The 26,299-nt window shown below is 42.9% G+C and overlaps 1 protein-coding gene across 1 annotated transcript in view; it reads right to left on the bottom strand.

Moving 5' to 3' along the window:
- The window catches only part of CAPN9 (calpain 9), an 80,628-nt gene extending 54,967 nt beyond the window's left edge, over positions 1 to 25,661 (bottom strand). Inside the window, exon 1 of the mRNA XM_058309552.1 lies at positions 25,356 to 25,661. Coding sequence (XP_058165535.1) covers positions 25,356 to 25,568 — 213 coding nt within the window. The 5' untranslated portion in view covers positions 25,569 to 25,661. The remainder of the gene's footprint in view (positions 1 to 25,355) is intronic.
- Positions 25,662 to 26,299: the final 638 nt, after the last annotated feature.

The following is a 26,299-nucleotide window of genomic DNA, read 5'->3' on the forward strand; positions in this document are numbered from 1 at the left end:
ATAGTGTGTGATATCATTGGATGGAGACCCATACAATGAGTGTGAAGGAGTACCCACATCCAGGGGAGACCTGATATTCCCAAATAGAGGGAATTGTGTCTCTCAAGAGCATCGGTGGCTCCCAATCATTTAGGGCAGTCTAGTATGTCAAGCTCTCAGCATTGTTGCAGTATCTGTAAATCTGGTCCTCAAGTAGTGAAGATTGATTGTTACTGTGGGCCCAGAGTGGAGGGAGAGAGAGGTATAGCATAGATGGAAGCAGGGCAACTGGGGGGCAATGGAAATGCTCCACAAGATCATGCAATGATGGATATAGGACATATTAACTTACAACTAAAGTGTATAAAGGTCTATAAACTAAAATGTAAACCATAATGTAAAACGTAAGGAAACTAAAAACTTAAAAATGTGTACAGTTTAAAATATAAGCCATAACGTAAACCAAAATTGAACCATGTTTGATAGCTATGTTTCAAAATCTGTACATCAGCTGCAGCAAATATAACATGAACGTGTAAAAAGATCATTGCTGGGGAAAAGGGAAAAGGGTTTGATGTTGAATATATGGGAGTCCCCTATATTGTACATGTGACTTACTGTGATCTAAAACTTTTTTGAAAACAAAATTAAAAATTAGAAGAAGAGAGGCGGGGCAAGATGGCGTCTGAATGAGTGTACCTTATAATCTCTCCTGCAAAGTAGTGGCTGAGTAGAGTTGGAGTCCTGCTGGACCGGGCTGTTTTGGGTGTTTGCAGTGCAGGAGGTGTCTGTACATCACTTTGGTGGGAGAGTGACAGAGGAGATTCTTGTAAGAGGTAGAATTTTGGGTCTCTTTCATGGAGGTCGGGGTCATGCGTGGGACCCTTCCACCTGGGGCTGGCGGCCCGGTGGTGGCGATTCCTGGAGCCTCTGCTGTGCTGGGGAGTTCCCAAGCCGTGAGTGGGCTGTTTCAGGGGCTTGCAGGGCGGGAGGTGTCTGGAAGTCGATTTGGTGAGACAGTGATGGAGGAGATTCTTGCGAGAGGTGGAATTTTGGGTTTCTGACTCAGAGGTCAGATGTTCTGGCTGGAGCCCCTCCCCCTAGGGCTGGCAGCTGGGCTGTGGTGATCCCTGGGATCTTTGTCGTGTGGGGGGTCCCCAAACCCTGAGCGGGCTCTTTCAGGGGCTTGCAGGGCAGGAGGAGTCTGGATGTCGGTTTGGTGAGACAGTGACAGAAGAGATTCTTGCAAGAGGTGAAACTTTCGGTTTGTGACACGGAAGTCAGAAGTTCTAGGAGGAACCCTTCTACCTAGGGCTAGCGGCCTGTCCGTGGCAGTCCCTGAACTCTTTGTAGTGCAGCGGCACCCCCAACAGGGTGTTTCAGGGGCTTGCAGAGCAGAAGGTGTCTGGATGTTGAGTTGGTGAGACAGTGACAGAAGAGATTCCTGTGAGAGGTGGAATTTTGGGTTTCTGACATGGAAGTCAGAGTTTGTGGGTGGGACCCCTCCCCCTAGGGCTTGCTCTCAGCTGCAGGGATCCCTGAAGGCTGTGTTGCATTGCAGTGCTCCCAGGCCCCCTGTTAAATGGATGCGTGATTCCCAGGTCTGTGTCCCTTAAACCCTGGTGGCCCACACTCCAGAAACTGACACACCTTGAGCCTGCAATATCACAGAGTTCCCATCCCTGAATCCACTGTGCCCTGAGGTTCATCTGAGGTCCTTGATTATCCTAGCCCTCGGGTGTTTGTGTTTTTTTTTTTTTTTCTTTTTTCTTTTTGGTCTTGGTTGTTAATATTGCATTATCTCCTGGTCTTATCTCTCATTTTATCCCCCAAGGCCCTTTTTCATTTATTTATCGATTTTTCTCCTTTTCTTTCTCTTGCTTGTTTCCCTCCCTTTTCTTTGCCCACCCCCCTTTTTTCTTCTCTCTTTTTCTTCTTATTTTATTTTATTTATATAATAGGTGCTGCAGGGAGTGCTTCGCACTTGCTGTGTTTCCTCATTCTCCATTTCCTCTTTTCTGTGTGAACTGATTTTCCCCATCTACACAATCCCCTTTCCCCCATATCTTACTATCCTCCATCATCCACTATCTCTCTTACATTCCACCTACCTTTCTTTGGCCCCCAAATTGTCTGACTTTTAATTTCTAATACCTTTGTTCTGTTTTCTGTCTTTTATACACTCTTGATATTATTGTCTTTTTTTCTCTTTCCCTCTTTCACGAAAACACTGGCGTTTTAATTCATACTATATTCCTCCCCATATTCAGCTGACTGTCTCATTATAGGTACTTTACTTACTGCTATAACTTAACTCTACACAACTTACATGAGTCTAATATCCATTCTCCCAGATCTCACATTGTTGCTCTGTTAACATTTATTACCAATACTACTTTACACATTTTCTTTTCTTACTCATTTTCCTTTCCCTGGCCCTAATATTTTCCTTCAAAGTGAACTTAGCCAGCAACAAGAAAATAGAGTAAGAAGAACAAAGTGACAAAGAGAAGACATAACACTTATGCAAGAACAACAACTAATTAATCCCCAAGACTAGACAAGGAAGCTAAGGAACTGATTAAATCCGTCAAGATAAAATGATGACCAGACAGCAACAAAAACGACAAACCAAACCAATAATCAGGAAAGCATGGCTGAATCCAATGAATAAACTAAAAACCAGAAAGGGGAGCAGAACATCGGACAAGTAATTAATGATCTCAAAACATATATTAGCGACCAACTTAATGAAGTAAAGGAAGAGATTAACAATATGAAGAAAACACTTGGAGAAGAAATTGCAGACATATGCAAAAAGATAACAGATATGATGGTGATGAATACCACAGTTCAAGAAATCAAAAATACACTCTCAGCAAATAGCAGCAGATTAGAAGAGGCAGAGGAGAGAATTAGTAACGTGGAAGACAGTACATCTGAAATCAAACAGATAGTAGAACTGATCGATAAAAAGATAGAAAAAATCCAGCTAGGATTTAGGGACCTGAATGACAATGCTAAATGCACAAACATACGTATTATAGGCATCCCAGAAGGAGAAGAGAAGGGAAAGGGGACAGAAGGGGTGTTGGAGGAAATAATGGCTGGAAACTTCCCAAATCTACTGAGAGAGATGGATGTACATGTCCACAAAGCACAACACACTCCAAACATCATAAATCCTGCTAGGCCCACCCCAAGACATATACTTGTCAAATTATCCAATGCTCAAGACAAAGAGAAAATTCTAAAAGCAGCAAGAGAAAAGAAAACCATCACATACAAGGGAAGCTCCATAAGATTAAGTGCTGACTTCTCATCTGAAACCATGGAGGCAAGAAGGCAGTTGTATGATATAGTCAAGGTACTAAAAGAAAAAAAATTCCAACCGAGAATACTTGACCCAGCTAAACTAGCATTCAAAAATGATGGAGAGTTCAAAATATTCACAGATAAACAGAAATTGAAAGAGTATGCCAACAAGAACCCTGCCCTTCAAGAAATACTAAAGGGAGTTCTGCAGGAAGAAAGGAAAAAACAGGAGAGGCAGAGTTGGAGGGGAGTGTAAGAGCAACAAAAAAGACAAAAGGAGAAGAAAAAAAGCAAACAAAATATGACAAACACAAGTCCAATCAAAATATGGCTAACATAAATAATTCCTTGAAAGTAATAACACTGAATGTCAATGGATTAAACTCACCTATCAAAAGATTCAGACTGGGAGATTGGATAAGGAAATATGACCCATCTATATGCTGTCTACAAAAAACACATCTTAGACCCAGGGATTCATGGACGTTGAAAGTGAATGGTTGGAAAATAATCTTACAAGCAAACAATAACCAAAAAAAGGCAGGGGTAGCTATATTAATATCAGACAAAATAGACTTTAAATGTGAAACAATTGTGAGAGACAAAAAAGGATACTACATATTAGTGAAAGGGACAATCTCTAAAGAAGTATGAGCAATCATAAATATTTATGCTCCTAACAAGGGCACCTCTGAATATGTGAGACAAACACTGGAAAAACTAAGTGAAAGAATAGATTCCTCTACAATTATAGTGGGAGATTTTAATACACCATATCAGCTTTGAACAGAACATCTCAAAAGAGAATCACTAAAGAAACAAAAACTTTGAACAGTATATTAGAGGGCCTGGATCTAATAGACATATACACATCATTACACCTGAATACAGCAGGATATACATTTTTCTCAAGTGAACATGGATCATTCTCCAAGATAGACCATATGCTAGGCCACAAAGAAAGGCTCAATGAATTCAGAAAGGTCGAAATCATACAAAATAATATCTCTGACCACAGTGGAGTGAAGCTGGAAATCTGCAAGGGCCAGAGGGCCAGATTTCACACCAACATATGGAAATTAAACAGCACACTCTCAGAAAAACAGTGGGTCAAAGAGGAAGTCTCAAAAGAAATTAATAACTACCTTGAAACTAATGAAAATGATAACAAAATATACCAAAACTTATGGGATGCTGCAAAAGCAGTACTGAGAGGGAAAATTATAGCCATAAATTCATACATCAAAAAAGAAGAGCCAAAATTGAAGAAATAACTGTACATTTGGAGGAATTAGTAAAAAAAACAAGAAAGTAACCCCACAGGAGGAAGAAAGAAAGAAAGAACAAAGATAAGAGCTGAACTAAATGAAATAGAAAATAAGAAAGCACTTGAAAAGATAAACAAGACCAAGAGCTGGTTGAGAGAAGATGCAAATACACAAAATAAGAAATGAGAAAGGAGATATCTCCACTGACCCCACAGAAATAAAGACTATCATGAGAGGATACTCTGAAAAACTATATTGCAACAAAAATGACAGTTCAGAGGAAATGGACAAATTCCTAGAAACACATAAGCAGCCTATATTGACAAAAGAAGAAATTGATGATTTCAACAAACCAATCACAAGTAAAGAGATAGAATCAGTCATTAAAAACCTCCAAACTAAGAAGAGCCCAGGGACAGACGGCTTCACAGGTGAATTCTCCAGAACATTCCGGAAAGAATTAACACCAATCCTGCCAAAACTCTTCCAAAAATTCGAAACAGAAGGAACATTACCTAACTCATTCTATGATGCCAACATTACCCTAGTACCAAAGCCAAACAAAGACACCACAAGAAAGGAAAATTACAGACCAATTTCTCTAATGAACCTAGATGCAAAAATCCTCAACAAAATACTTGCTAACCGTATTTAACAACACATTAAATGAATTATACACCATGACCAAGTGGGATTCATTCCGGGTATGCAACGATGGTCAACATAAGAAAATCAATCAATGTAATACACCATATAAACAGATTGAAGGAAAAAAATCACATGATTATATCTATAGATTCAGAAAAAGCATTTGACAAAATACAGCACATTTTCTTGATAAAAACACTGCAAAAGATTGGAATACAAGGAAATTTTTTGAACATGATAAAGAGTTTATATGAAAAACCCACAGCCAACATCATTTACAATGGTGAAATCCTAAAATCCTTCCCTCTAAGATCCAGAACAAGACAAGGATACCCACTCTCACCTCTTCTCTCTTACATTGTCTTAGAAGTACTTGCTTGAGCACTGAGGCAAGAACCAGATATAAAAGGCATTCAAATTGGAAAGGAAGAAGTCAAAATTTCATTATTTGCAGATGACATGATCCTATACATAGAAAACCCTGAGAGGTCTACAACAAAGCTTCTAGAACTCATAAATGAGTTTAGTAAAGTCGCAGATTATAAGATCAATGCGCAAAAATCAGTAGCATTTCTGTACACCAATAATGAGCAAGCTCAGGAGGAAATCAAGAAAGAAATGCTATTTACAATAGTCAATAAAAAAATCAAATACCTAGGAATAAATTTAACTAAAGATGTAAAAAACTTATACACAGAGAACTACACAAGACTGTTCAAGGAAATCAAAGATGGAAATCAAATAAATGAAAATCAAATAAATGAAAGAATATTCCTTGTTCGTGGATAGGAAGACTAAATATTATTAAGATGCCTATCCTACCAAAACTGATCTACACATTCAATGCAATCCCAATAAAAATCAACACAGCATTCTTTAAGGAACTAGAAAAACTAACTAAGAAATTTATTTGGAAAGGAAAGAGGCCCCGAATAGCCAAAGACATATTGAAAAAGAAAAACGAAATTGGAGGAATCACACTACCTGACTTCAAACCATACTACAAAGCTACAGTAGTGAAAACAGCATGGTATTGGCACAAGGACAGACACTCAGACCAATGGAACCGAATTGAGAGTTCTGATATAGATCCTCATATATATAGTCATATAATATTCAATAAAGCCACCAAACCCTCTCAACTGGGAGAGAATAGCCTATTCAACAAATGGTGCCTGGAGAACTGGATATCCATATGTAAAAGAATGAAAGAGGATTACCATCTCACACCTTATACAAAAATCAACTCAAGATGGATCAAAGAGGAGAGGGGGAGGCAAGATGGCAGCTGAGTGAACTTCCCGGTTACTAGCTCCTGGGGGGAATCGGCTGGGAGGCGTCGGAGACTCTTTGGGACCGGCTGTTTCGGGATTTTTCCTGGTCCGGAGGTGTCTGGACATCGATTTGGAGGGAAGGTAACAGAGAGGATCCATCTGTGAAATATACACGGAGATCCCAGCTACGTGTGGAGGACTCCCTCCTTGGGTAGGCGGAGCCGAGGCAGCTAGCACCGCGGCGGGTGGCGGGCGGGAGAGCCGAGCCGCGCTGTGCCGTGGCGGGTGAAGGAGACAAGCCCAGCCGAGCCTAACCGTGCCGCGGCGGGCGGCGGGCAGGAGAGCCGAGCCGCGCTGCGCCGCGGCGGCAGGCGGTGGGCGGGGAAGCCGAGTCCGGCCGAGCCCGGCTGAGCCACAGCGGGCGGGGGGGGGGGCCGAGCCCAGCCATGCCGCGCCGGGCGGCGGGCGGGAAAGCCGAGCTCAGCCGAGCCCAGCCGAGCCGCGGCGGGCGGCGGGCGGGGGACCGGAGCCCAGCTGAGCCCAGCTGAGCCTGGCGGCGGGGTTTCTGTTCTTTGTTTTTTATTTTTTATTTTATTTTTTTTTTATTTTTTATTTTTTTTTGTTGTTGTTGTTCTTGTTGTTCTTTTTTTTTTTTTCCAATCCTCTCTTTCTTGTCCCCAATATTCTTCTTATACTATTTTACCTTAACAATACAATAGGTCCTACAGGAAATACCTCACATTTGCTGGGTTTCCTCACCCTCCACTGCCTCATTTCTCTGTGAATAGATTTAGCCTATCTACACTATCCCCTTTCCCCTACAACTTGATATCCTCCACCATCTGCTATCTTTCCTATATTCCATCTCCCTTTCTTTGATCCACAAAGTGTCTAACTCTTAATTTCTAATACCTTTGTTTAGTTTTCCATCTGGTATTCGTCCCTGAAACTATTACCTTTCTTTTCTCTTTCCCTCTCTTACGAAAACAATAGCCTCTTAGTACGTACCACATTCCTCCCATATTCAGTCGTCTACCTCATTATAGGTACTTTCCTACTACTATAACTCTACACAATTTACATGATCTAACCCCCATCCTCCCAGAACTCATATTGTTGCTTTGTAAACATATATCACCAATACTACTTCACACTTTTTCCTTCCTTACACAATTGACTTTCCCTAGCACTAATACTTTCCTTTAAAGTGAGCTTAACTAGCAATAAGAAATTGGAATAAGAAGAACAAAGTGACAAAGAGAAGATATAACACTTACGCAAAAACAACAGCTAATTAATCTCCAAGACTAGACAAAGAAGCTAAGGAACTGATTAAACCCGTCAAGAAAAAATGTTGACAAGACAGCAACAAAAATCTACAAACCAAACCAGTAATCAGGAAAACATGGCTGAATCCAATCAACAAACTGAAAATCAGGAAGGGGGGCAGGACTTCGCACAAGCAATGAAAGATCTCAGAACATTTATCACCGACAAATTTGATGAAGTAATGAAAGAGGTTAACAGCGTGAAGACAACACTTGGAGGGGAAATTGCAGACATGCGCAAAAAAATAACAGATATGATGGAAATGAACACCACAATTCAAGAAATCAAAAATACACTTGCAGCAAATATCAGCAGACTAGAAGAGGCAGAGCAGAGAATTAGTGATGTGGAAGACAGTGCATTGGAAATCAAACAGATAGTAGAAGTGGTCAATAAAAAGGTAGAAAAAATCCAGATAGGACTTAGGGACCTGAATGATAACGCAAAACGCTCAAACATACGTATTATAGGCATTCCAGAAGGAGAAGAGAAGGGAAAGGGGTCAGAAGGAGTGTTGCAGGAAATAATGAATGAAAACTTCCCAAATCTACTGAAAGAGACAGATGTACATATCCAAGAAGCACAGCGCACTCCACTGGTCATAAACCCCAACAGGCCCACCCCAAGACATATACTTGTCAAATTATCCAATGCTCAAGACAAAGAAAAAATTCTAAAAGCAGCAAGAGAAAAGAAAACCATCACATACAAGGGAAACTCCATAAGATTAAGTGCTGATTTCTCATCTGAAACGATGGAGGCAAGAAGGCAGTGGTATGATATAGTCAAGGTACTAAAGGAAAAAAATCTCCAACCAAGAATACTCTATCCAGCTAAACTAGCATTCAAAAATGATGGAGAGTTCAAAATATTCACAGATAAACAGAAACTGAAAGAGTATATCAACAGGAAACCTCCCCTTCAAGAAATTCTTAAGGGAATTCTGCAGGAAGAAAGGAAAAAACAGGACAGTCAGAGATGGAGGAGAGTGTAAAAGCAACAAGAAAGACAAAAATAGAAGGGGAAAATAAAATAATACAAACAAAATATAACAAACACAAATCCAACCAAAATATGGCTACCATAAATAACTCTCTAAACGTAATAACACTGAATGTCAATGGATTAAACTCACCTATCAAAAGATTCAGACTGGGACACTGGATAAGGAAATACGACCCATCTATATGCTGCCTACAAGAGACACATCTTAGACCCAGAGACTCATGGAGGTTGAAAGTGAATGGCTGGAAAACAATCATACAAGCAAACAACAACCAAAAAAAAGGCAGGAGTAGCTATATTAATATCAGACAAAATAGACTTTAAATGCGAAACAATTGTGAGAGACAAAGAAGGATACTATATTTTAGTGAAAGGGACAATTTGTCAAGAAGATCGAACAATCATAAATATTTATGCTCCTAACAAGGGCGCCTCTAAATATGTGAGGCAAACGCTGGAAAAACTAAGTGAAAGAATAGATGCATCTACAATTATAGTGGGGGATTTTAATACACCACTATCAACTCTGGACAGAACATCTCAAAAGAGAATCACTAAAGAAACAAAACATTTGAACAGTATATTAGAAGAGCTGGATCTAATAGACATATATAGATCATTACACCCAAACACAGCAGGATATACATTTTTCTCAAGTGCACATGGAACATTCTCCAAGATTGACCATATGCTAGGCCACAAAGAAAGGCTTAATGAATTCAGAAAGATTGAAATCATACAAAACAGTATCTCTGACCACAGTGGAGTCAAGCTGGAAATTTGCAAGGGACAGAGACCCAGACTTCACACGACAATTTGGAAATTAAACAGCACACTCTTAGAAAAACAGTGGGTCAAAGAGGAAATCTCAAAAGAAATCAATGACTACCTTGAAACAAATGATAATGGTAACACAACATACCAAAATTTATGGGATGCAGCAAAAGCGGTACTGAGAGGGAAATTTATAGCCATAAATTCATATATCAAAAAAGAAGAAAGAGCAGAAATTGAAGAATTAACCGCACATTTGAAGGAATTAGAAAAACAACAACAAAGTAACCCAACAGGAAGAAGAAGGAAGGAAATAACAAAGATAAGAGCAGAACTAAATGAAATAGAAAATAAGAAAGCACTTGAAAAAATAAACAGGACCAAGAGCTGGTTTTTTGAGAAGATCAACAAAATTGACAAACCTTTAGCGAGACTAACAAAGAAAAAAAGAGAAAAGATGCAAATACACAAAATAAGAAATGAGAAAGGTGATATCACCACTGACCCCACAGAAATAAAGACTATCATAAGAGGATACTTTGAAAAACTATATTCCAACAAAAATGACAATTTAGAGGAAATGGACAGATTCCTAGAAATACATAAGCAGCCCATACTGACGAAAGAAGAAATTGATGATCTTAACAAACCAATCACAAGCAAAGAGATAGAATCAGTCATTAAAAATCTCCCAACTAAGAAGAGCCCAGGGCCAGACGGCTTCACAGGTGAATTCTACAAAACATTCCGGAAAGAACTAACACCAATCCTGTTGAAACTATTCCAAAAAATCGAAACAGAAGGAACACTGCCTAATTCCTTCTATGATGCCAACATTACCCTAGTACCAAAGCCAAACAAAGACACCACAAGAAAGGAAAATTACAGACCAATTTCTCTAATGAACCTAGACGCAAAAATACTTAACAAAATACTTGCTAATCGTATTCAACAACACATTAAATGAATTATACACCATGACCAAGTGGGATTTATCCCAGGTATGCAAGGATGGTTCAACATAAGAAAATCAATCAATGTAATACACCATATAAACAGATTGAGAGAAAAAAACCACATGATTATATCTATAGATGCAGAAAAGGCATTTGACAAAATACAGCACCCCTTCCTGATAAAAACACTCCAAAAGATCGGAATACAAGGAAACTTTTTGAACATGATAAAGAGTATATATGAAAAACCTAAAGCCAACATTGTTTACAATGGCGAAGTCCTGAAATCCTTCCCTCTAAACTCAGGAACAAGACAAGGATGCCCATTGTCTCCGCTCCTATTTAACATTGTCTTGGAAGTACTGGCTCGAGCACTGAGACAAGAACCAGATATAAAAGGCATTCAAATTGGAAGGGAAGAAGTCAAAATTTCATTATTTGCAGATGACATGATCCTATATATAGAAAACCCTGAGAGATCTTCAACAAAGCTCCTAGAACTCATAAATGAGTTTAGCAAAGTCGCAGGTTATAAGATCAATGCGCAAAAATCAGTAGCATTTCTATACACCAATAATGAGCAAGATCAGGAGGAAATCAAGAAACAAATACCATTCACAATAGTAAATAAAAAAAATCAAATACTTAGGAATAAATTTAACTAAAGAGGTAAAAAACTTATACATCGAGAACTATACAAGACTGTTCAAGGAAATCAAAGAAGACCTAAATAAATGGAAGAATATTCCCTGTTCATGGATAGGAAGACTGAATATTATTAAGATATCTATCCTACCAAAACTGATCTACACGTTCAATGCAATCCCAATAAAAATCAACACAGCCTTCTTTAAGGAACTAGAAAAACTAACTATGAAATTTATTTGGAATAAAAAGAGGCCCCGAATAGCCAAAGACATATTGAAAAAGAAAAACAAAATAGGAGGAATCACACTTCCTGACTTCAAAACATACTACAAAGCTACAGTAGTGAAAACAGCATGGTACTGGCATAAGGAGAGACACACAGACCAATGGAATCGAATTGAAAGTTCAGATATAGAACCTCATGTATATAGCCATATAATATTCGATAAAGCCACCAAACCCTCTCAACTGGGAGAGAATGGCCTATTCAACAAATGGTGCCTGGAGAACTGGATAGCCATATGTAGAAGAATGAAAGAGGATTACCATCTCACACCTTATACAAAGATCAACTCTAGATGGATCAAAGACCTAAATATAAGAGCCAAGACCATAAAGACCTTAGAAAGCAGTGTAGGGAAACATCTACAGGACCTTGTAATAGGAAATGGCTTCATGAATATCACACCAAAAGCACGAGCAGCAAAAGAACAAATAGATAAATGGGACTACCTCAAAATTAAAGCCTTCTGCACCTCAAAGGAGTTTGTCAAGAAAGTAAAAAGGGAACCCACACAATGGGAGAAAATATTTGGCAACCATATATCTGATAAGAGACTTATAACTTGCATATATAAAGAACTCATAGATCTCGAAAACAAAAAGATAAACAACCCATTTAAAAAATGGGAAAAAGATTTAAACAGACACTTCTCCAAAGAAGAAATACAAATAGCTAAAAAGCACATGAAAAAATGCTCCAAATCCCTAGCTATCAGGGAAATGCAAATCAAAACTACAATGAGATACCATCTTACTCCCATAAGATTGGCAGCCATGAAAAAAACAGTAGAATACAAATGCTGGAGAGGATGTGAAGAAAGGGGAACACTCATCCATTGCTGGTGGGAATGCAGAAGGATCCAACCATTCTGGAGGACAGTTTGGCAGTTTCTCAAAAAATTATCCATAGATTTGCCATATGACCCAGCAATACCACTGCTGGGTATATACCCATCAGATCTGAAAACAAGGACACAAACCGATATATGTACACCAATGTTCATAGCAGCATTGTTCACCATCGCCAAAAGTTGGAATCAATCCAAAAGTCCATCAACAGATGAGTGGATCAATAAAATGTGGTATATACACACAATGGAATACTACTCAGCTGTAAGAACCAATACACTACAATCGCACATGATAACATGGATGAACCTTGAGAATCTTATGTTAAGTGAAGCAACCCAGGCATTGAAGGACAAATACTATATGACCTCAATGATATGAAATAAGTTAACTGCCTCAGAGAGCTAGAGTCTGGAAAAGTGGCTTACTGGAAATCGGGGGGTGGAGGAAGGATGTGAGTTAATGTCTGTAGGGGTGGAATCTGTGATGAGCTGGGGGTAAGTATGAGCACAAATAAGGGACAAAATGGGGGCAAGGGGTTACCTTCGGGTGGGGTTTTCTGGGCTTGAGGGGGGCTGGGGATGGGAAGAGGGGTAATATGGTTCAAGAAATAGGTGGGAGGGAGGGGCAACATACAAACATGGGAGAGTGCCAGAAGTTCGTTGAGAACTAAATGTTGAGTAAAACGTATCAAAGTATAAATAGGAGGGTCACCTGGTTAGGACGCTCAGGGGGTATGGTCTGATGCGGGACGGACTCCGGAGGGAATAGCTGAAGGCTCATTTTGCCAAGGTGGGTTCTACCATTGGGTGGGGTGGACCCATATCCTGGGGAAGACTAATGCCGTCGAATAGAGAGAACTGTATCTCTCGTGAGAAAGGACAGCTCCCAGGGCATTAGATTGGCAGGCGTTGTGGGCCCTAAGGGGAGGGGAAAATGGACGTGCAATGGATAGAACAAAGGTAAATAAGGGGGCAAAAGAGGAGTTATGTGAGAGTACACAAGGATGAATATAAAACAGCTAATATTACACCAAAAACATATAGGGGACGACAGACTAATAATGAAAACCATAAGACAAAACATAGGATAACTAAAAAATTTAGAAAACTGTACAACCTAAAGTATGGACCACATAGTAAGCACAAATGTTACCTTGTTTGAAAACTATAGTTTCGGAATCTGTACATCAGTTTCGGGAAATATGATATGAATAAGTTAAAAGATTATTGCTGTGGAAGGGAAAAGGTTTTATGGTGGATCTGGGGAAATACTGTATATTGTATATTGAATTTTGGTGATCTAAGACTCTTCTGAAGCTGACATTATGTTGGGATTCACTTTACGGGAAGTTTTGGATCACAGAGTGGTTCAACAATGGCAGCGGAGGAATACTGATATGGGATGTTATTGACAGGATATATATGGTTGACAGGGAGTTATACAGGGCATATGCCCAGGGTATATGGTAATGTCTATATATACTCATAGTGGAAACAATTAAAAACAACAGCTGGGGGGGTACTGGGCTCCTGGCCGGTGGGTCACTGTTGTGGGCCCTGGGAGAGCAGCGGCAATCCTCCAGGTGCAACGGCAAGAACCAGGAAGGAAGGAGGGCCCAACAGTGGGCTCTTGATACTAATGGCTACACTTTTGAGCCTATGCACCTGCAATAAGAACAAGGCCTAGAGTAGCATTGTGCCTGGGGGTTTCCTCCTGACAGCCTTCATGTTACTCAACTGTGGCCACTCTCACAGCCAAACTCAGCGTGTAGATGTGATGCATTCCCCCCAGCGTGGGACACGACACCCGGGGATGAGCCTCCCTGGCACCGAGGGATCACTACCACATACCAGCTGAAGAAGCAACTAGAAAATGACCTTGAATTAAAGATTCAATGCGGAACAGCAGAATATACCTGTCTACATATAATAACATGACTTCGGGAAGCGGTTTGACCTAATGTAAGGGGGAAATGGAAAGGAGAAATGAGATTATAAGGCTGTGAGTCTCTAAAAAAGAGTCTGGAGGTTGTCAGAAGGAATACCCCTATGTACAACTGAACAGAGTCTAAGAGACAGATAAGGTAGATACAACCCCAAGTATTGGTTCTTTTGAGGGATAAAGAGACCCACGGGTTCTATGGTCATGGCAGAAGGGGTTCACTGCCATGACAGATGGCCCTTCTTTGGAGCTGGTGTTTCTGCGTGATGGAAATGGACTCTGAGGGGATCTCTTTTCACAAGACTTGCATGCTACTTTATTGGAATTGTAGTTGGTGCTGAGTTTAAGATATATGTAGGGGATTTGAATCTCTGGACTGATAATATGACACCCAGGCCCAGAGCCTCAACAGACTTCAGCTCCTACACTTTGACTTATTGGACTTACTCCACTCAGCTAACATGGAGTTGAAGAAGGTCAACCACCACAACATGGAGCCTAGAGTGTCTACAACTAGAAGCGGGAAGAGTGCATCCAGTACCCATGTGGAATCTAAGCCCTCACTTGACATAGGTGTGGAATGGACACAACCAATCCAATGTCCACAGAGGAAATGTGAAATGGGTGTGGGAACGGTAGCCATGGGGGCTGCTGGGTGTGGGGAACGGGAGGAAGAGATGAGATGTGGAGGTGTTTTCGGGACGTGGAGTTGTCCTGGATAGTGCTTCACGGACAATTACGGGACACTGTAGATCCCCCCAGGGCCCACTGGATGGAACGTGAGAGAGTCTGGGCTATGATGTGGACCATTGACTATGGGGTGCAGTGATGCTCAGAGATGAACTTACCAGGTGCAATGGATATATCACGATGATGGGAGAGAGTGTTGCTGTGGGGGGAGTGGGGGGCGGGGGCGGTGGGGTTGAATGGGACCTCATATATTTTTTTTAATGTAATTAAAAAATAATAATAATAAATAAATATTAAAAAAAAAAAAGATGGATCAAAGACATAAATATAAGAGCCAACACCATAAGACTTTGGAAAGCAGTGTAGGGAAGCATATACAAGACTTGTAATAGGAAATGGCTTCATGAACTTTACACAAAAAGCACTAGCAGCAAAAGAACAAATAGATAATGGGACCTCCTCAAATTTAAAGCCTTCTGCACCCCAAAGGAGTTTGTCAAGAAAGTGGAAAGAGAGCCTACACAATGGGAGAAAATATTTGGTAACCATATATCAGACAGGAGACGTATAACCTGCATATATAAAGAACTCCTATATCTTGAAAATAAAAAGATAAACAACCCATTTAAAAAATGGGAAAAAGATTTAAACAGACACTTCTCCAAAGAAGAAATACAAATGGCTAAAAAGCACATGAAAAAATGCTCCAAATCTCTAGCTATCAGGAAAATGCAAATCAAAACCACAATGAGATACCATCTTACTCCCATAAGATTGGCAGTTTTAAAAAAATCAGAAGACTACAAATGCTGGAGAGGATGTGGAGGAATGGGAACACTCATCCACTGCTGGTGGGAATGCAGAAGGATCCAGCTATTCTGGAGGACAGTTTGGTGGTTTCTAAAAAAACTAGCCATCGATTTGCCATATGACCCAGCAATTCCACTGCTGGGTATATACCCAATAGAACTGAAAACAAGGACACAAACCGATATATGCATACCAATGTACATAGCAGCATTGTTCACTATTGCCAAAAGTTGGAATCAATCCAAATGCCCATTAACAGATGAATGGATAAATAAAATGTGGTATATACATACAATGGAATACTACTCGGCTTTAAGAACAAATACACTACAAACACATGTGATAACATGGATGAATCTTGAGAACCTTATGTTGAGTGAAGCAACCCAGGCATTGAAGGACAAATACTACATGACCTCAATGATATGAAATGAGTAAACCAAGCTGCCTCAGAGAGCTAGAAACTGGATGATAGGCTTAGGGGAAATTGGGGGGTAGAGGAAGGATGTAAGCTGACACCTACATGGGTGAAATCTATGATAAGCTGGAGGTAAGTATTTGTACAAGGAAGGGATAAAATGGGGGCATAGGGTTACCTTTGGGTGGGGCTTTGCGGGCTTGAGGGGGGGTAGGGAAGGGAGGATGGGTAATATTGCTCAAGAAATTTGGGGAAGGGTGGGGCAACATACAAACATAGGAGATTGTCAGGTATTTGGTTGAGAATATAATGCTGAGAAAACATTTTCAAAAATATATTAAGGAAAGTTACCTGTTTAAGATACTTAAAGGGGATAATCTGACACAGGACAGGCTCCTAGGGAATATGTGAATGGTCATTTTGCCACAGTAGGTTATATCATTGGATAGAGACCCATATAATGAGAGTGAAGGTATACCTACATCCTGGGGAGGACTGATGCCATGAAATAGAGGGAACTGTATCTCTCAAGAGAAATTGTGGCTCCCAGTGCATTAGGGCAGTTGACCATGTCAAGCCCTCAACACTGTTGCAAGTATCTCTGAACATGGCCCTTCAAGCAATGAAGATTGACTGTCACTGTGGGCCCTAACAGGAGGGGGAAAGAGGTATTGAATAGATGGAACCAATGTAACTGTGTGGGCAATAGAAGTGTTTCACAAGAGTACACAAGGATGGATATAAGACATGTAAAATTACACCAAAAATATATAGAGGCTGATAGGCTAAAATGTAAATCATAATGTAAAACATAAGACAACTAAAAATTTAGAAAATTGTATAGTCTAAAATATAAACCACAATGTAAATCCAAATGTTACCTTATTTGAAAGCTATTGTCTCAATATCTGTACATCAGTTTTAGTAAATATAGTATGAATATGTAAGAAGATGATTGCTGTGAAAGGGAAAAGGGTTTATGTTGGATATGTGGGAGTACTGTATATTGTATATATTAATTACTGTGATCTAAAACTCTTGTGAAGTTAAGCTTAATAATTAGAAAAAAGAAAAGAAAAAGATAGGATGTAGACACTGAGGAAAAAACAGAAGTAGTTGCCGTGTCAATTTGCATACAGGGCAACACTCACTGCGGTGATGGAAGGCAAAACATCAAAAACAAAGCTTTTCCATTTTTAAAATTTTTTGATACCCCAATTTATTTTTACCATGATTTTTCCAAATTAATATGTATTCTATATCTAACCTTTAAACTCATCGCTATATTACATTTTACTATTAAGGGAACCTGGCAATATATTGGGCTTCACTTTTCAGGAAGTTTTGGATCACAGAGAGGTTCAACAATGGCAGTGGAGGAATACTGGTGTGGGATGTTATTGACAGGGGACACATGGTTGGCAGGGAGTTCTACAGGGCATATATCCAGGGTACATAAAAATGTTTGGATATTTTCATAGTGGATACAATTAAAAACAACAACTGAGGGAGTGCTGAGTTCCTAGCCAGGGGAGCTCTATCACAGTCCCTAAAGGAACAGCAACAATCCTCCAAGTGCAACGGCAATGACCAAAAAAGAATGACGTTCCAACAATGAGCCCTTGACACTAATGACTATGCTTGTGAGCCTGTACACCTGAAGTAAGAACAAGGCCTAGAGCTGCAAGGTGCTTAAGAGTTACCTCTTCAGAGCCTCCGTGTTGTCAAATGTAGCCAGTCTTGAAGCCAAACTCAGCATGTAAATGAGTTGCCTTCCCCCAGCATGGGACATGACTCCCAGGGATGAGCCTCCCTGGTGCTGAGGGATTACTACCAAGTACCAGCTGATGATGTAACTAGAAAATGACCTTGAATACAAGGGTCAACTCGGATCAGCAGAATATCTCAGTCTACATATAATACCAGGAGTTTAAAATGCTTTTTGACCTGAATCAAGGGTGAAGTGGAAAGGACAAATGAATTTTTATGGCTATGAGTCTCCAAAAAGAGCTGGGAGGTTATCAGAGGGGTTGCCATTATGCACACCTCAGCAGAGTCCCAGAGACAGATAAAGTAGATACAACCCCAAGTATCAGTTCTTCTGAGGGCTACAGAGACCCACAGGTTTTATGGTCATGGCAGATGGAGTTCAGTGCCATGTCCGTTGGTCCTTCTTTGGAGTTTGTATTTCTGTGTGATGGAGCTTGACTCAGATGTGATTTTTTTTCACAACCCTCTCCTGTTACTTTGACCAGAACTGTAGTTGGTGCTGGGGTTTAATATATACCCAGGGGATCTGAATCTCTGAACTGACCATATGATAGCCAAGCCCTGAGCCTCAACAGACTTCAGCTCCTACACTCTGGTTTGTTGGACTTATCCCACTCAGATAACGTGGATTTGAAGAAGGTCAACCACCACACCAGGGAGCCAAGAGTGCCTACAACTGAAAGCAGGAGAATTGCATCCAGCATCCATGTGGAATCTAAGCCCCCTCTTGATATAGATGTGGAGTGGACAGAACCATTCCAAGGTCCACAGGATGGAGGAATAGAATATGGATGAGAGTGGAGTTACTGATATTCTATTCACGAACTATTGTGATTAGTAATCGAAGAAAATGTGGCATTGGTGTGGAGAAAGTAGCCATGGTGGCTGCTGGGTGAGGGGAATGGGAGGAAGAGATGAGAAGTTGGGGGTTTTTCGGGACTTGGAGTTGTCCTGGGTGATGCTGCAGGGACAGTCACCAGACATTGTATGTTCTTCCATGGCCCACTGGGTGAAACGTGGAAGAGTGTGGGCTATGATGTGGACATTGACCATGAGGCGCAGCAGTGCTCAGAGATGTATTCATCAAATGCAATGAATGTCTCATGATGATGGAGGAGATTGTTGCTATGGGGGAAGGTATGGGGTGAAGGGGGTTGGGGGTATATGGGGACCTAATATTTTTTAATGTACTATTAAAAAAATAAAGACAAAAAATTAGAAGAAAAGAAAGAATGTAGATACTGAGGAAGAAATGAAATAAAGTGCCTTGCCACTGTATATACAGGGCAACATCTATTACAGTGATGAAAGGCAAAACATTAAAAACAAAGCCTTTTAATATTTTTCATTCTTTTAACACACCAATTTATTTTTCCTTTATCTTAGTATTTCTAAATTAGTATGTATTCTGTTTCTAAACTTTAAACCCATCATTATACTTCAATTTCCTATTAATTGAATTCGGCAATATATTAGGCTTAATTGTTGAAGAAGTTTTGGAAGACCAAAAGGAAGGATGGTGCAATGATGAGCCCTTGATACTGATGACTATGCTTATGAGCTTGTGTGCCTGAAATAGGAACTAGGCCTAGAGCTGCAGGGTGCTTAAGAGTTACCTCCTGAAAGCCTCCGTGTTGCTCAAATGTAGCCAGTCTTGAAGCCAAACTCAGCATGTAAATGAGTTGCCTTCCCCCCAGCATGGGACATGACTCCTGGGGATGAGCCTCCCTGGTGCTGAGGGATTACTACCAATCACTAATTGGTAATGCAACTAAAAAGAGACCTTGAATAAAAGGGTCAACTCAGACCAGCAGAATATCTCAGCCTACATGTAGGATCATGTGTTAAAAACTGCTTTTTGACATTTAATAAAAGGGGGAAATGGCAAAGACAAATGAGTTTATATGGCTAAGAAGCTTCAAAAAAGAGTCGGGAGGTCATCAGAGGGGTAATCTTATGCATGCCTTGGCAGGACCCCAGAAAAAGCCAAAGTAGATACAATCCCAGGTACTGGTTCTCCATGGTCTTGGCAGGTGGTTTGGAGTTCTGTGCCATGTCAGAGGGCCCTATTTTGGAATTTGTGCTCCTGAGTGTAATGGACCTGGACTCAGATGTGACATTTCTACACATGCTTCTTCAGTCACTTTTATTGAACTTGTGGTTGGTGCTAGGGATGGTGTAACTCAGGGGGCTTGAATCTCTGGACTGCCCATGTGCCAGCTGGGCCCTGAGGCTCAACAGAGTTGCAACTCCTATTCTCTGGTTTGTTGGACTTACCCACGTCAGCTAACAGGGAAGTGAAGATGGTCAACCACCACTCCAGGGAATCAAGAGTGCCTACAACTGCAAGCAAGAGGATTGCATCCAGCATCCAGATGGAATCTAAGCCCCCTCTTGATATAGATGTGGAGTGGACACAACCATTCTAAGGTCCACAGGATGGAGGAATAGAGTATGGATTAGACTGGATTTACTGATATTCTACTATAAAACTATTGTGACTAGTAATAGAAGAAATAGTAACATTGAGGTGGAGAAAGTGGCCACAGTAGTTGCTGAGGGCAGGGAGACGGAAGAAGAGATGTGATGTGGGGGCATTTTTGGAACTTTGAGTTGTCCTAAATAATATTGCAGGGTCAGATGCTGGACTTTATATATCCTACCATAACCCACTGAATAGACTGGGAGAGAGTGTGAACTACAGGGTAAACTATTATCTATGTGGTACAGCAGTGCTCCAAAATGTGTTTACCGTGCACGATGAGTGTGCCACAATGAAGGGGGGAGGTTGTTGGTGTGGGAGGAGTGGGGTAGGGCGGTGGGGAGTATACAGGAACCTCTTATGTTTTTTAATGTAACATTTTTTTGTCATGTATATATCTTCAAAAAAAATACAACTTACAAAATTGATGGGGGTGGGAAGGTGGAGAGTGGGTTATATGGGAACTTCATGTTTTTTAATGTAACATTCTTTGTGATCTATTAACTTTAATTTTAAAAAGTGTGAAAAAAAATAAAAATTCAGCTTCTAGGATTGCTTGGGATCAAGTGGTATAATTCTAGTCGATACCAGATGTTGCCTGGGACACAGCAACTTTTGGGTCTTGTCATTGTTTGGATGAGGCAAATGATGTGCCGAGGCTGAGGACACAGGAGGACCCGGGATGGTGAGGCCTGTGCCCTCACAGCTCTTGTGCTGTAGTGCAGGACTGTGGGAAAACAGCTTGAATTTGAATGTGGGAACCTGGCTTGAAGTTGAAACGTTTCCATAATGCAGATAAGAAGTGTGGGCTTAGGAACACCAGCCTTGACTAGACAGAACGCTGTCTGGTCAGCACGAAAATTGTTTACATGTGGAGACATTTGAACTTTGTTATGGCCTGCTCCCTAGCACTGCCGATGCTACAACTTTAATAACAAGCAGCCTTGAAAATAAACATAGAGGGGTTGAATGGGACCTCATATAATTTTTTTTAATGTAATATTTTTACAAAATCAATAAATAAAAAAACAAAGAAAATAAACATAGATAACTACTGCTTTGCAATTTCTAATAAATACGATGTGGAAACTAGGGTCGAGGCTCTCAGTTCCAGAAGCTGTTGAGTCCCCTGGTCCCATCTTTAGTCTCTCTCGTGTGTCTTTCATTCTGTCCTTTTATTTCTTCAGTTCCGCATTGCCTTCCCTTCGTGCAAACCTATTGCTGAGCTGGTCTCAGCACAGGACCAGGCAGCTTGTATGAAAATGGCACAAGTGCTAGAACAGAGGCATGTAAGTGTGACTGGCAGAGTAAAGAAGGGTCACGGGGGGGTGACTTGGGATGCGTTGAAACTTTCTGGGCAGAGAAGGGCCCTCCTGAGAGATGGAATATGCGGGTAGGAAGCCTGTGAAACATGGTGGGAAAGTCCACGAGGTCGGAGCATGAGCACGAGGGGGCTCAGGGAGCGCGCAGGGCCAGAGGTGGGGTGGACATGTGGCAGGAGCTGGCTGGGGAGCTGTGCTTGATTCTTGGACAAGGAGGCCTGATGAAGGACTTTAAGCAGCGATGACATGCTCCCTGGAGGCAGTCGGAGGATGGCTAAGGGGCAGGGAGACCAGTCAGGAGGTGAGAAGCTCTGTGACTTTCTCAGAAGAGAGGCTTCATCGGCAGGCAATAACCTCGCCAGACTTAGGAAAATACTAGAGAACCAGAAGCAACTTACACAAGGGGCAGGGCAGGCTGGCGCTGGACCAGGCCTGACTGAGGAGTCAGGGGCCAGGACCGTTGCTCCCCAGTTCAGCTGCCACCTCCAGTGCCTGAACAAGGCTGTTTCCCTGAAGGCCTCAAGAGCAACTGGTTTAAAAAGTGAATGACCCAGGAACCTTTCCTGAGTTCTTCAGGCCTCAGTTTTTAAAATTATTAAAATGAAACCATTTGAAAGATTTGCGTTGTTAAGAATTAAGAATAAATTGAAATTCAAGTTAAAAAAATTCCAGTGTCCACGATGTGACTCTGGTACACTTAATTTTCTTTAGTAGCTTCCTTCCTTCCTTCCTTCCTTCCTTCCTTCCTTCCTTCCTTCCTTCCTTCCTTCCTTCCTTCCTTCCTTCCTTCCTTCCTTCCTTCCTTCCTTCCTTCCTTCCTTCCTTCCTTCCTTCCTTCCTTCCTTCCTCCCTCCCTCCCTCCCTCCCCTCCCTCCCTTCCTTCCTTCCTCTCTCCACCCCTTTGGGGAGGATGAGTGATGATTGAGAGAAAGCTTCTGATCTCTGCAAAAGGGTGAGATTTCATAAAAGAAGTGGGGTTTCCTGTGGCCTCTTGGAAGATACCTGAAGAGATGATCAAAAGTTGATGGGTGTTATGGGGTATACCAGAAGTTGTGAGTGTCTATAGGAAGAGCTATCTGGGCCTAACACAGCAGTACCCAGTACATGTTTGTATATTGCTCTTGTGCATTTTCGATGAATTTTATCTCATTTCCATCAGTGCCTTCAACATTCACTCTCAATGAGTAGCAGAGGATCAGCCAGAGGAGCATCTGTGTTATCAGTGCAAAATGATGTGCCCATGGCAGACTTCACCACTGAATGGCAGCCCTGTTGCCCTCTCCTCAACAGTGCCACAAGCAATTATGACAAATGAGTCAGACTTAGCCCTCAATGTGAAAGCTGTTTGCCATGGCGGATCTAGTTCCATGAGCTTCAGGCTCATGAGTGCAGACCTGCAGGCCAAAGGTTCTGACACAGTTGACCTGGCCCCATGTGGAATGGGATTTCCCAGCCCTGGCTCCACCTCCGCAGGGCTGTCAGTATTCCCATGCAGTGACCGTCCCCACCGGCCAGATGCTGCCTAAGCTGAGGAAGCGGGGGCAGTCACTGGGCGGGTTCCTGGGTTGGAGCCACACTTTTGGGCTAAGGAGGGGTCATGGGCAAGTTCCAGGAGGAGCCAGGAGACCTGAGCAGGGTAGGACTGGAGGTGCGGGTGAGAGAGCAGGGCTGCTGTGGCTTGAGGAGCAGACAGGATCCACTTCCCTGCATGTGGTTTACCTGCTGCTGCCCGACTCCCTTGGGAATCCCCTCAGTTAAAAACGGTCCCAAGCATATGACCCAATGCACACAGCAGTATTTTCATTTGTTCACGTGCTGAGAGCGAAAATAAATCCTGGGAGCCACAGTCAGCACCCTTAGCATCCCTGGGAGGTCACTATTTTGTATCCTTTCAATTTTATGCTTATTTTGGAAGTATCCTTTTTCTTATTTAGCAGAGCTCAGTCTATCGTGGCCAATTAAGTGCATCCCAGCCCCTCCACTGTGCCAGTGCAGCCACCTCTCAGCTTTGTTGGCAACATGCTGGAAAAAACGAAAAGCCATTTTAAAGAGTGGCTTTAGATTATCATGAGAAAGGTGCCTGGGAGACAGAGCCTTGTGGCTTCCACCCCAGATCTACCAAATTCCACAATTAAGACTATTTCTCCCATTTATGTGGCGCCTGGACATGAGTGTGCTATTGCTATGTGAAAATCAATGACCTGAGTGGAGAAAGCCTGAGGCAAGTGTGTGCTTGTGTGTGTCCACACACTCTCACACGAGCAGCACACCTCCACACACCCACAAGGACACACCCTCGCATTCTCACACACATGTGCAACCACACACAAACCCAGGTGGACCATTCACACACACACACACAGCTCACAAGAAGAAATAGCAATCAAGAGCTCACCCCAATATACATACCAGCTTGTGTGGACTTTGGACCCATCCCTGAAGAGTCCAGAGGCTTTTGTACTTTTAAAAATCTGAGGTCATGGGTGTAAGCCACCGATTTTATTTTAATGTGGGGAGATAGTGAGGTGGGTAGAGAGGCAGAGCTGATGACTCTTGAGCTGCTCACGAGTCAGTTGAGCTTTGGAGCTAGTCATCATAGTGATAATAACCGGAACAGGAAGAGCAGCAAGAGCCGTTCCTTTTGGACCACCTCTGGGCCCCGGATATTGGGCCACATTCGTCATTTAATATCTCACAACCATCCTTCAATTGATCATAATTGCTCCCATTTCACAGGTGAGGAGACCGAGGCTGGGGGAAGTGAAGCGATGTGCCGCAGGCAGGTAAGAGTGAGCAGCGGAGTGGCACCAGCCCTCGGCCTCTCGCCTCAAGGTCCGGCGCCCTTTGCCCTGTGCCTCCTTGCCAGCGGCAGCCGGTCCCCGTGGTGCCACTCCCAAGCCAGTAGCCACCCAAAGGGAATGAGCGCCAGCTGTGCCGGGGCAGAGGCAGGGCCCTGGCTGAGCCAGCACGGCAAATATTGACCTCCTGTGCCAGGCACCAGCTGGTGGACGTGGCCCTGGCTCCGGCAGCCTCGGGGCACATCGGGTGCGTGCTTCTGGGAGGAAACCCCCGCCTCCTGGGCCTTTCATTCTTCACACATTGGGAAGGGGCTCTGAGTCCAGCATCCCCCACACTCTCAGAAACCAGGTACGGAAGGCGACGGGCGGTGCTCAGCTACGACCATGCTACACACGTTCACCAGCATCATCAGCCACCTGGGTGTTCTCCTAACACCTTCCCGCCCAGCCCTGCTTGACCAAAGCAAATCATCCACAGCTCTTGCTCGTGGCCTGCTGACAAGGTGGAAGCCAGAGAGCTGGGGATGGGGCTGAGGGGAGCAGGCAGACACCCCCGGGCACCCACCCTGAGCATCCGGGTCGGGGTGGGTGCAGTCACCCCTGCCTCCAAACCGCAAAGCTTCACAAACCAGACTTGTGCCCAGGTCGGGCTCGTCTGTGACCCACCCTCTCCCAGGCCCTTCTTTCCCAGTGTCTTCCCTCTCCAGGAGCTTCCACCGTCTCCCAGCGCGCCTGGAGCGGCCTCCCAGCCCCGTGGCCCCTCTTCTCCCCCATCCCCTACTCGCTGCACTCACCCCTGGCCGTTTCCACACAAAGGGGATCTGGGGCCTCTCGCTGTAGAACAGGGAGGAGTTGTTGGCCGGGAAGTCTGCGTCCTCAAACAGGATGCCCTTCTGCAGGCACCCCTGCCTCAGTTGCTCAAAGCTCTGGCCTGAGGAGTGGGTGATCCGGGCGTCCTTGGGAGCCGGGTGCTCCTGGGGTCCTGAGGCCCGGTGGAGGTAAGGCATGGCCGCAGCCTGCTGGCCCGGGGGTGGGCGACGGGTGGGAGAGCAACAGGCCTGTGGCAGTCAAGGAGAAGCCAGCTCAGCATCTCGCACTAAGTCACCCTCCCAGCCTACACCTGTTTGCCCGGGCACCTCCCTCTTAGCCTGAAATGGACACACCCTGAGAGCAAACTGCAGAGAGAGCCCTCGGCCCCCGGGCGTGGGGGGGCTCCCCTGGGCCCAGAGGGAGCTCCGGCCTGCCAACGCTGGTTCCGGGCAGAGGAAGCAGCTGGTGCTTAATGCACTGGGGAGAGGGAGAGGGAGAGGGAGAGAGGCTAGCCTCACGGGGAAGGAGAGTGAGGAACCAGAGCATTCCAGCGCAGGGTAGGCTTTCCGGGGGGACGGTGCCCTGTGGGCTCTTTCCTGGAATCATTTCGCCTAAGACAGAGAGTTGCAGTTTTGTCGTTGGAAGGGAGCTTAGTGAATCATAACAGTAGCATGTTACATTAATACAGTTTACCCGGCTCTCTCACAGGCACGACCGCATTCTGATTTTGAGCAAGAGCGGGCAAACTTTTTCTGTAAAGGGCCAGACCGTAAATTTTTTCATCTTTGTGAGCTAAAAGGTCTCTGTCCCAACTACCCAGCTCCAGGGTTGGAGTGCAAAGGTGGCCACGGGGGATATGTAAATGAGTGGACGTGGCCATGTGCCAATAAAACTTTATTTACAAAGTTGGCATTGGGCCAGATTTGCC

The sequence above is a fragment of the Dasypus novemcinctus genome, chromosome 13 (assembly GCF_030445035.2).
Source record: "Dasypus novemcinctus isolate mDasNov1 chromosome 13, mDasNov1.1.hap2, whole genome shotgun sequence".
Taxonomy (NCBI): Eukaryota; Metazoa; Chordata; class Mammalia; order Cingulata; family Dasypodidae; genus Dasypus; species Dasypus novemcinctus.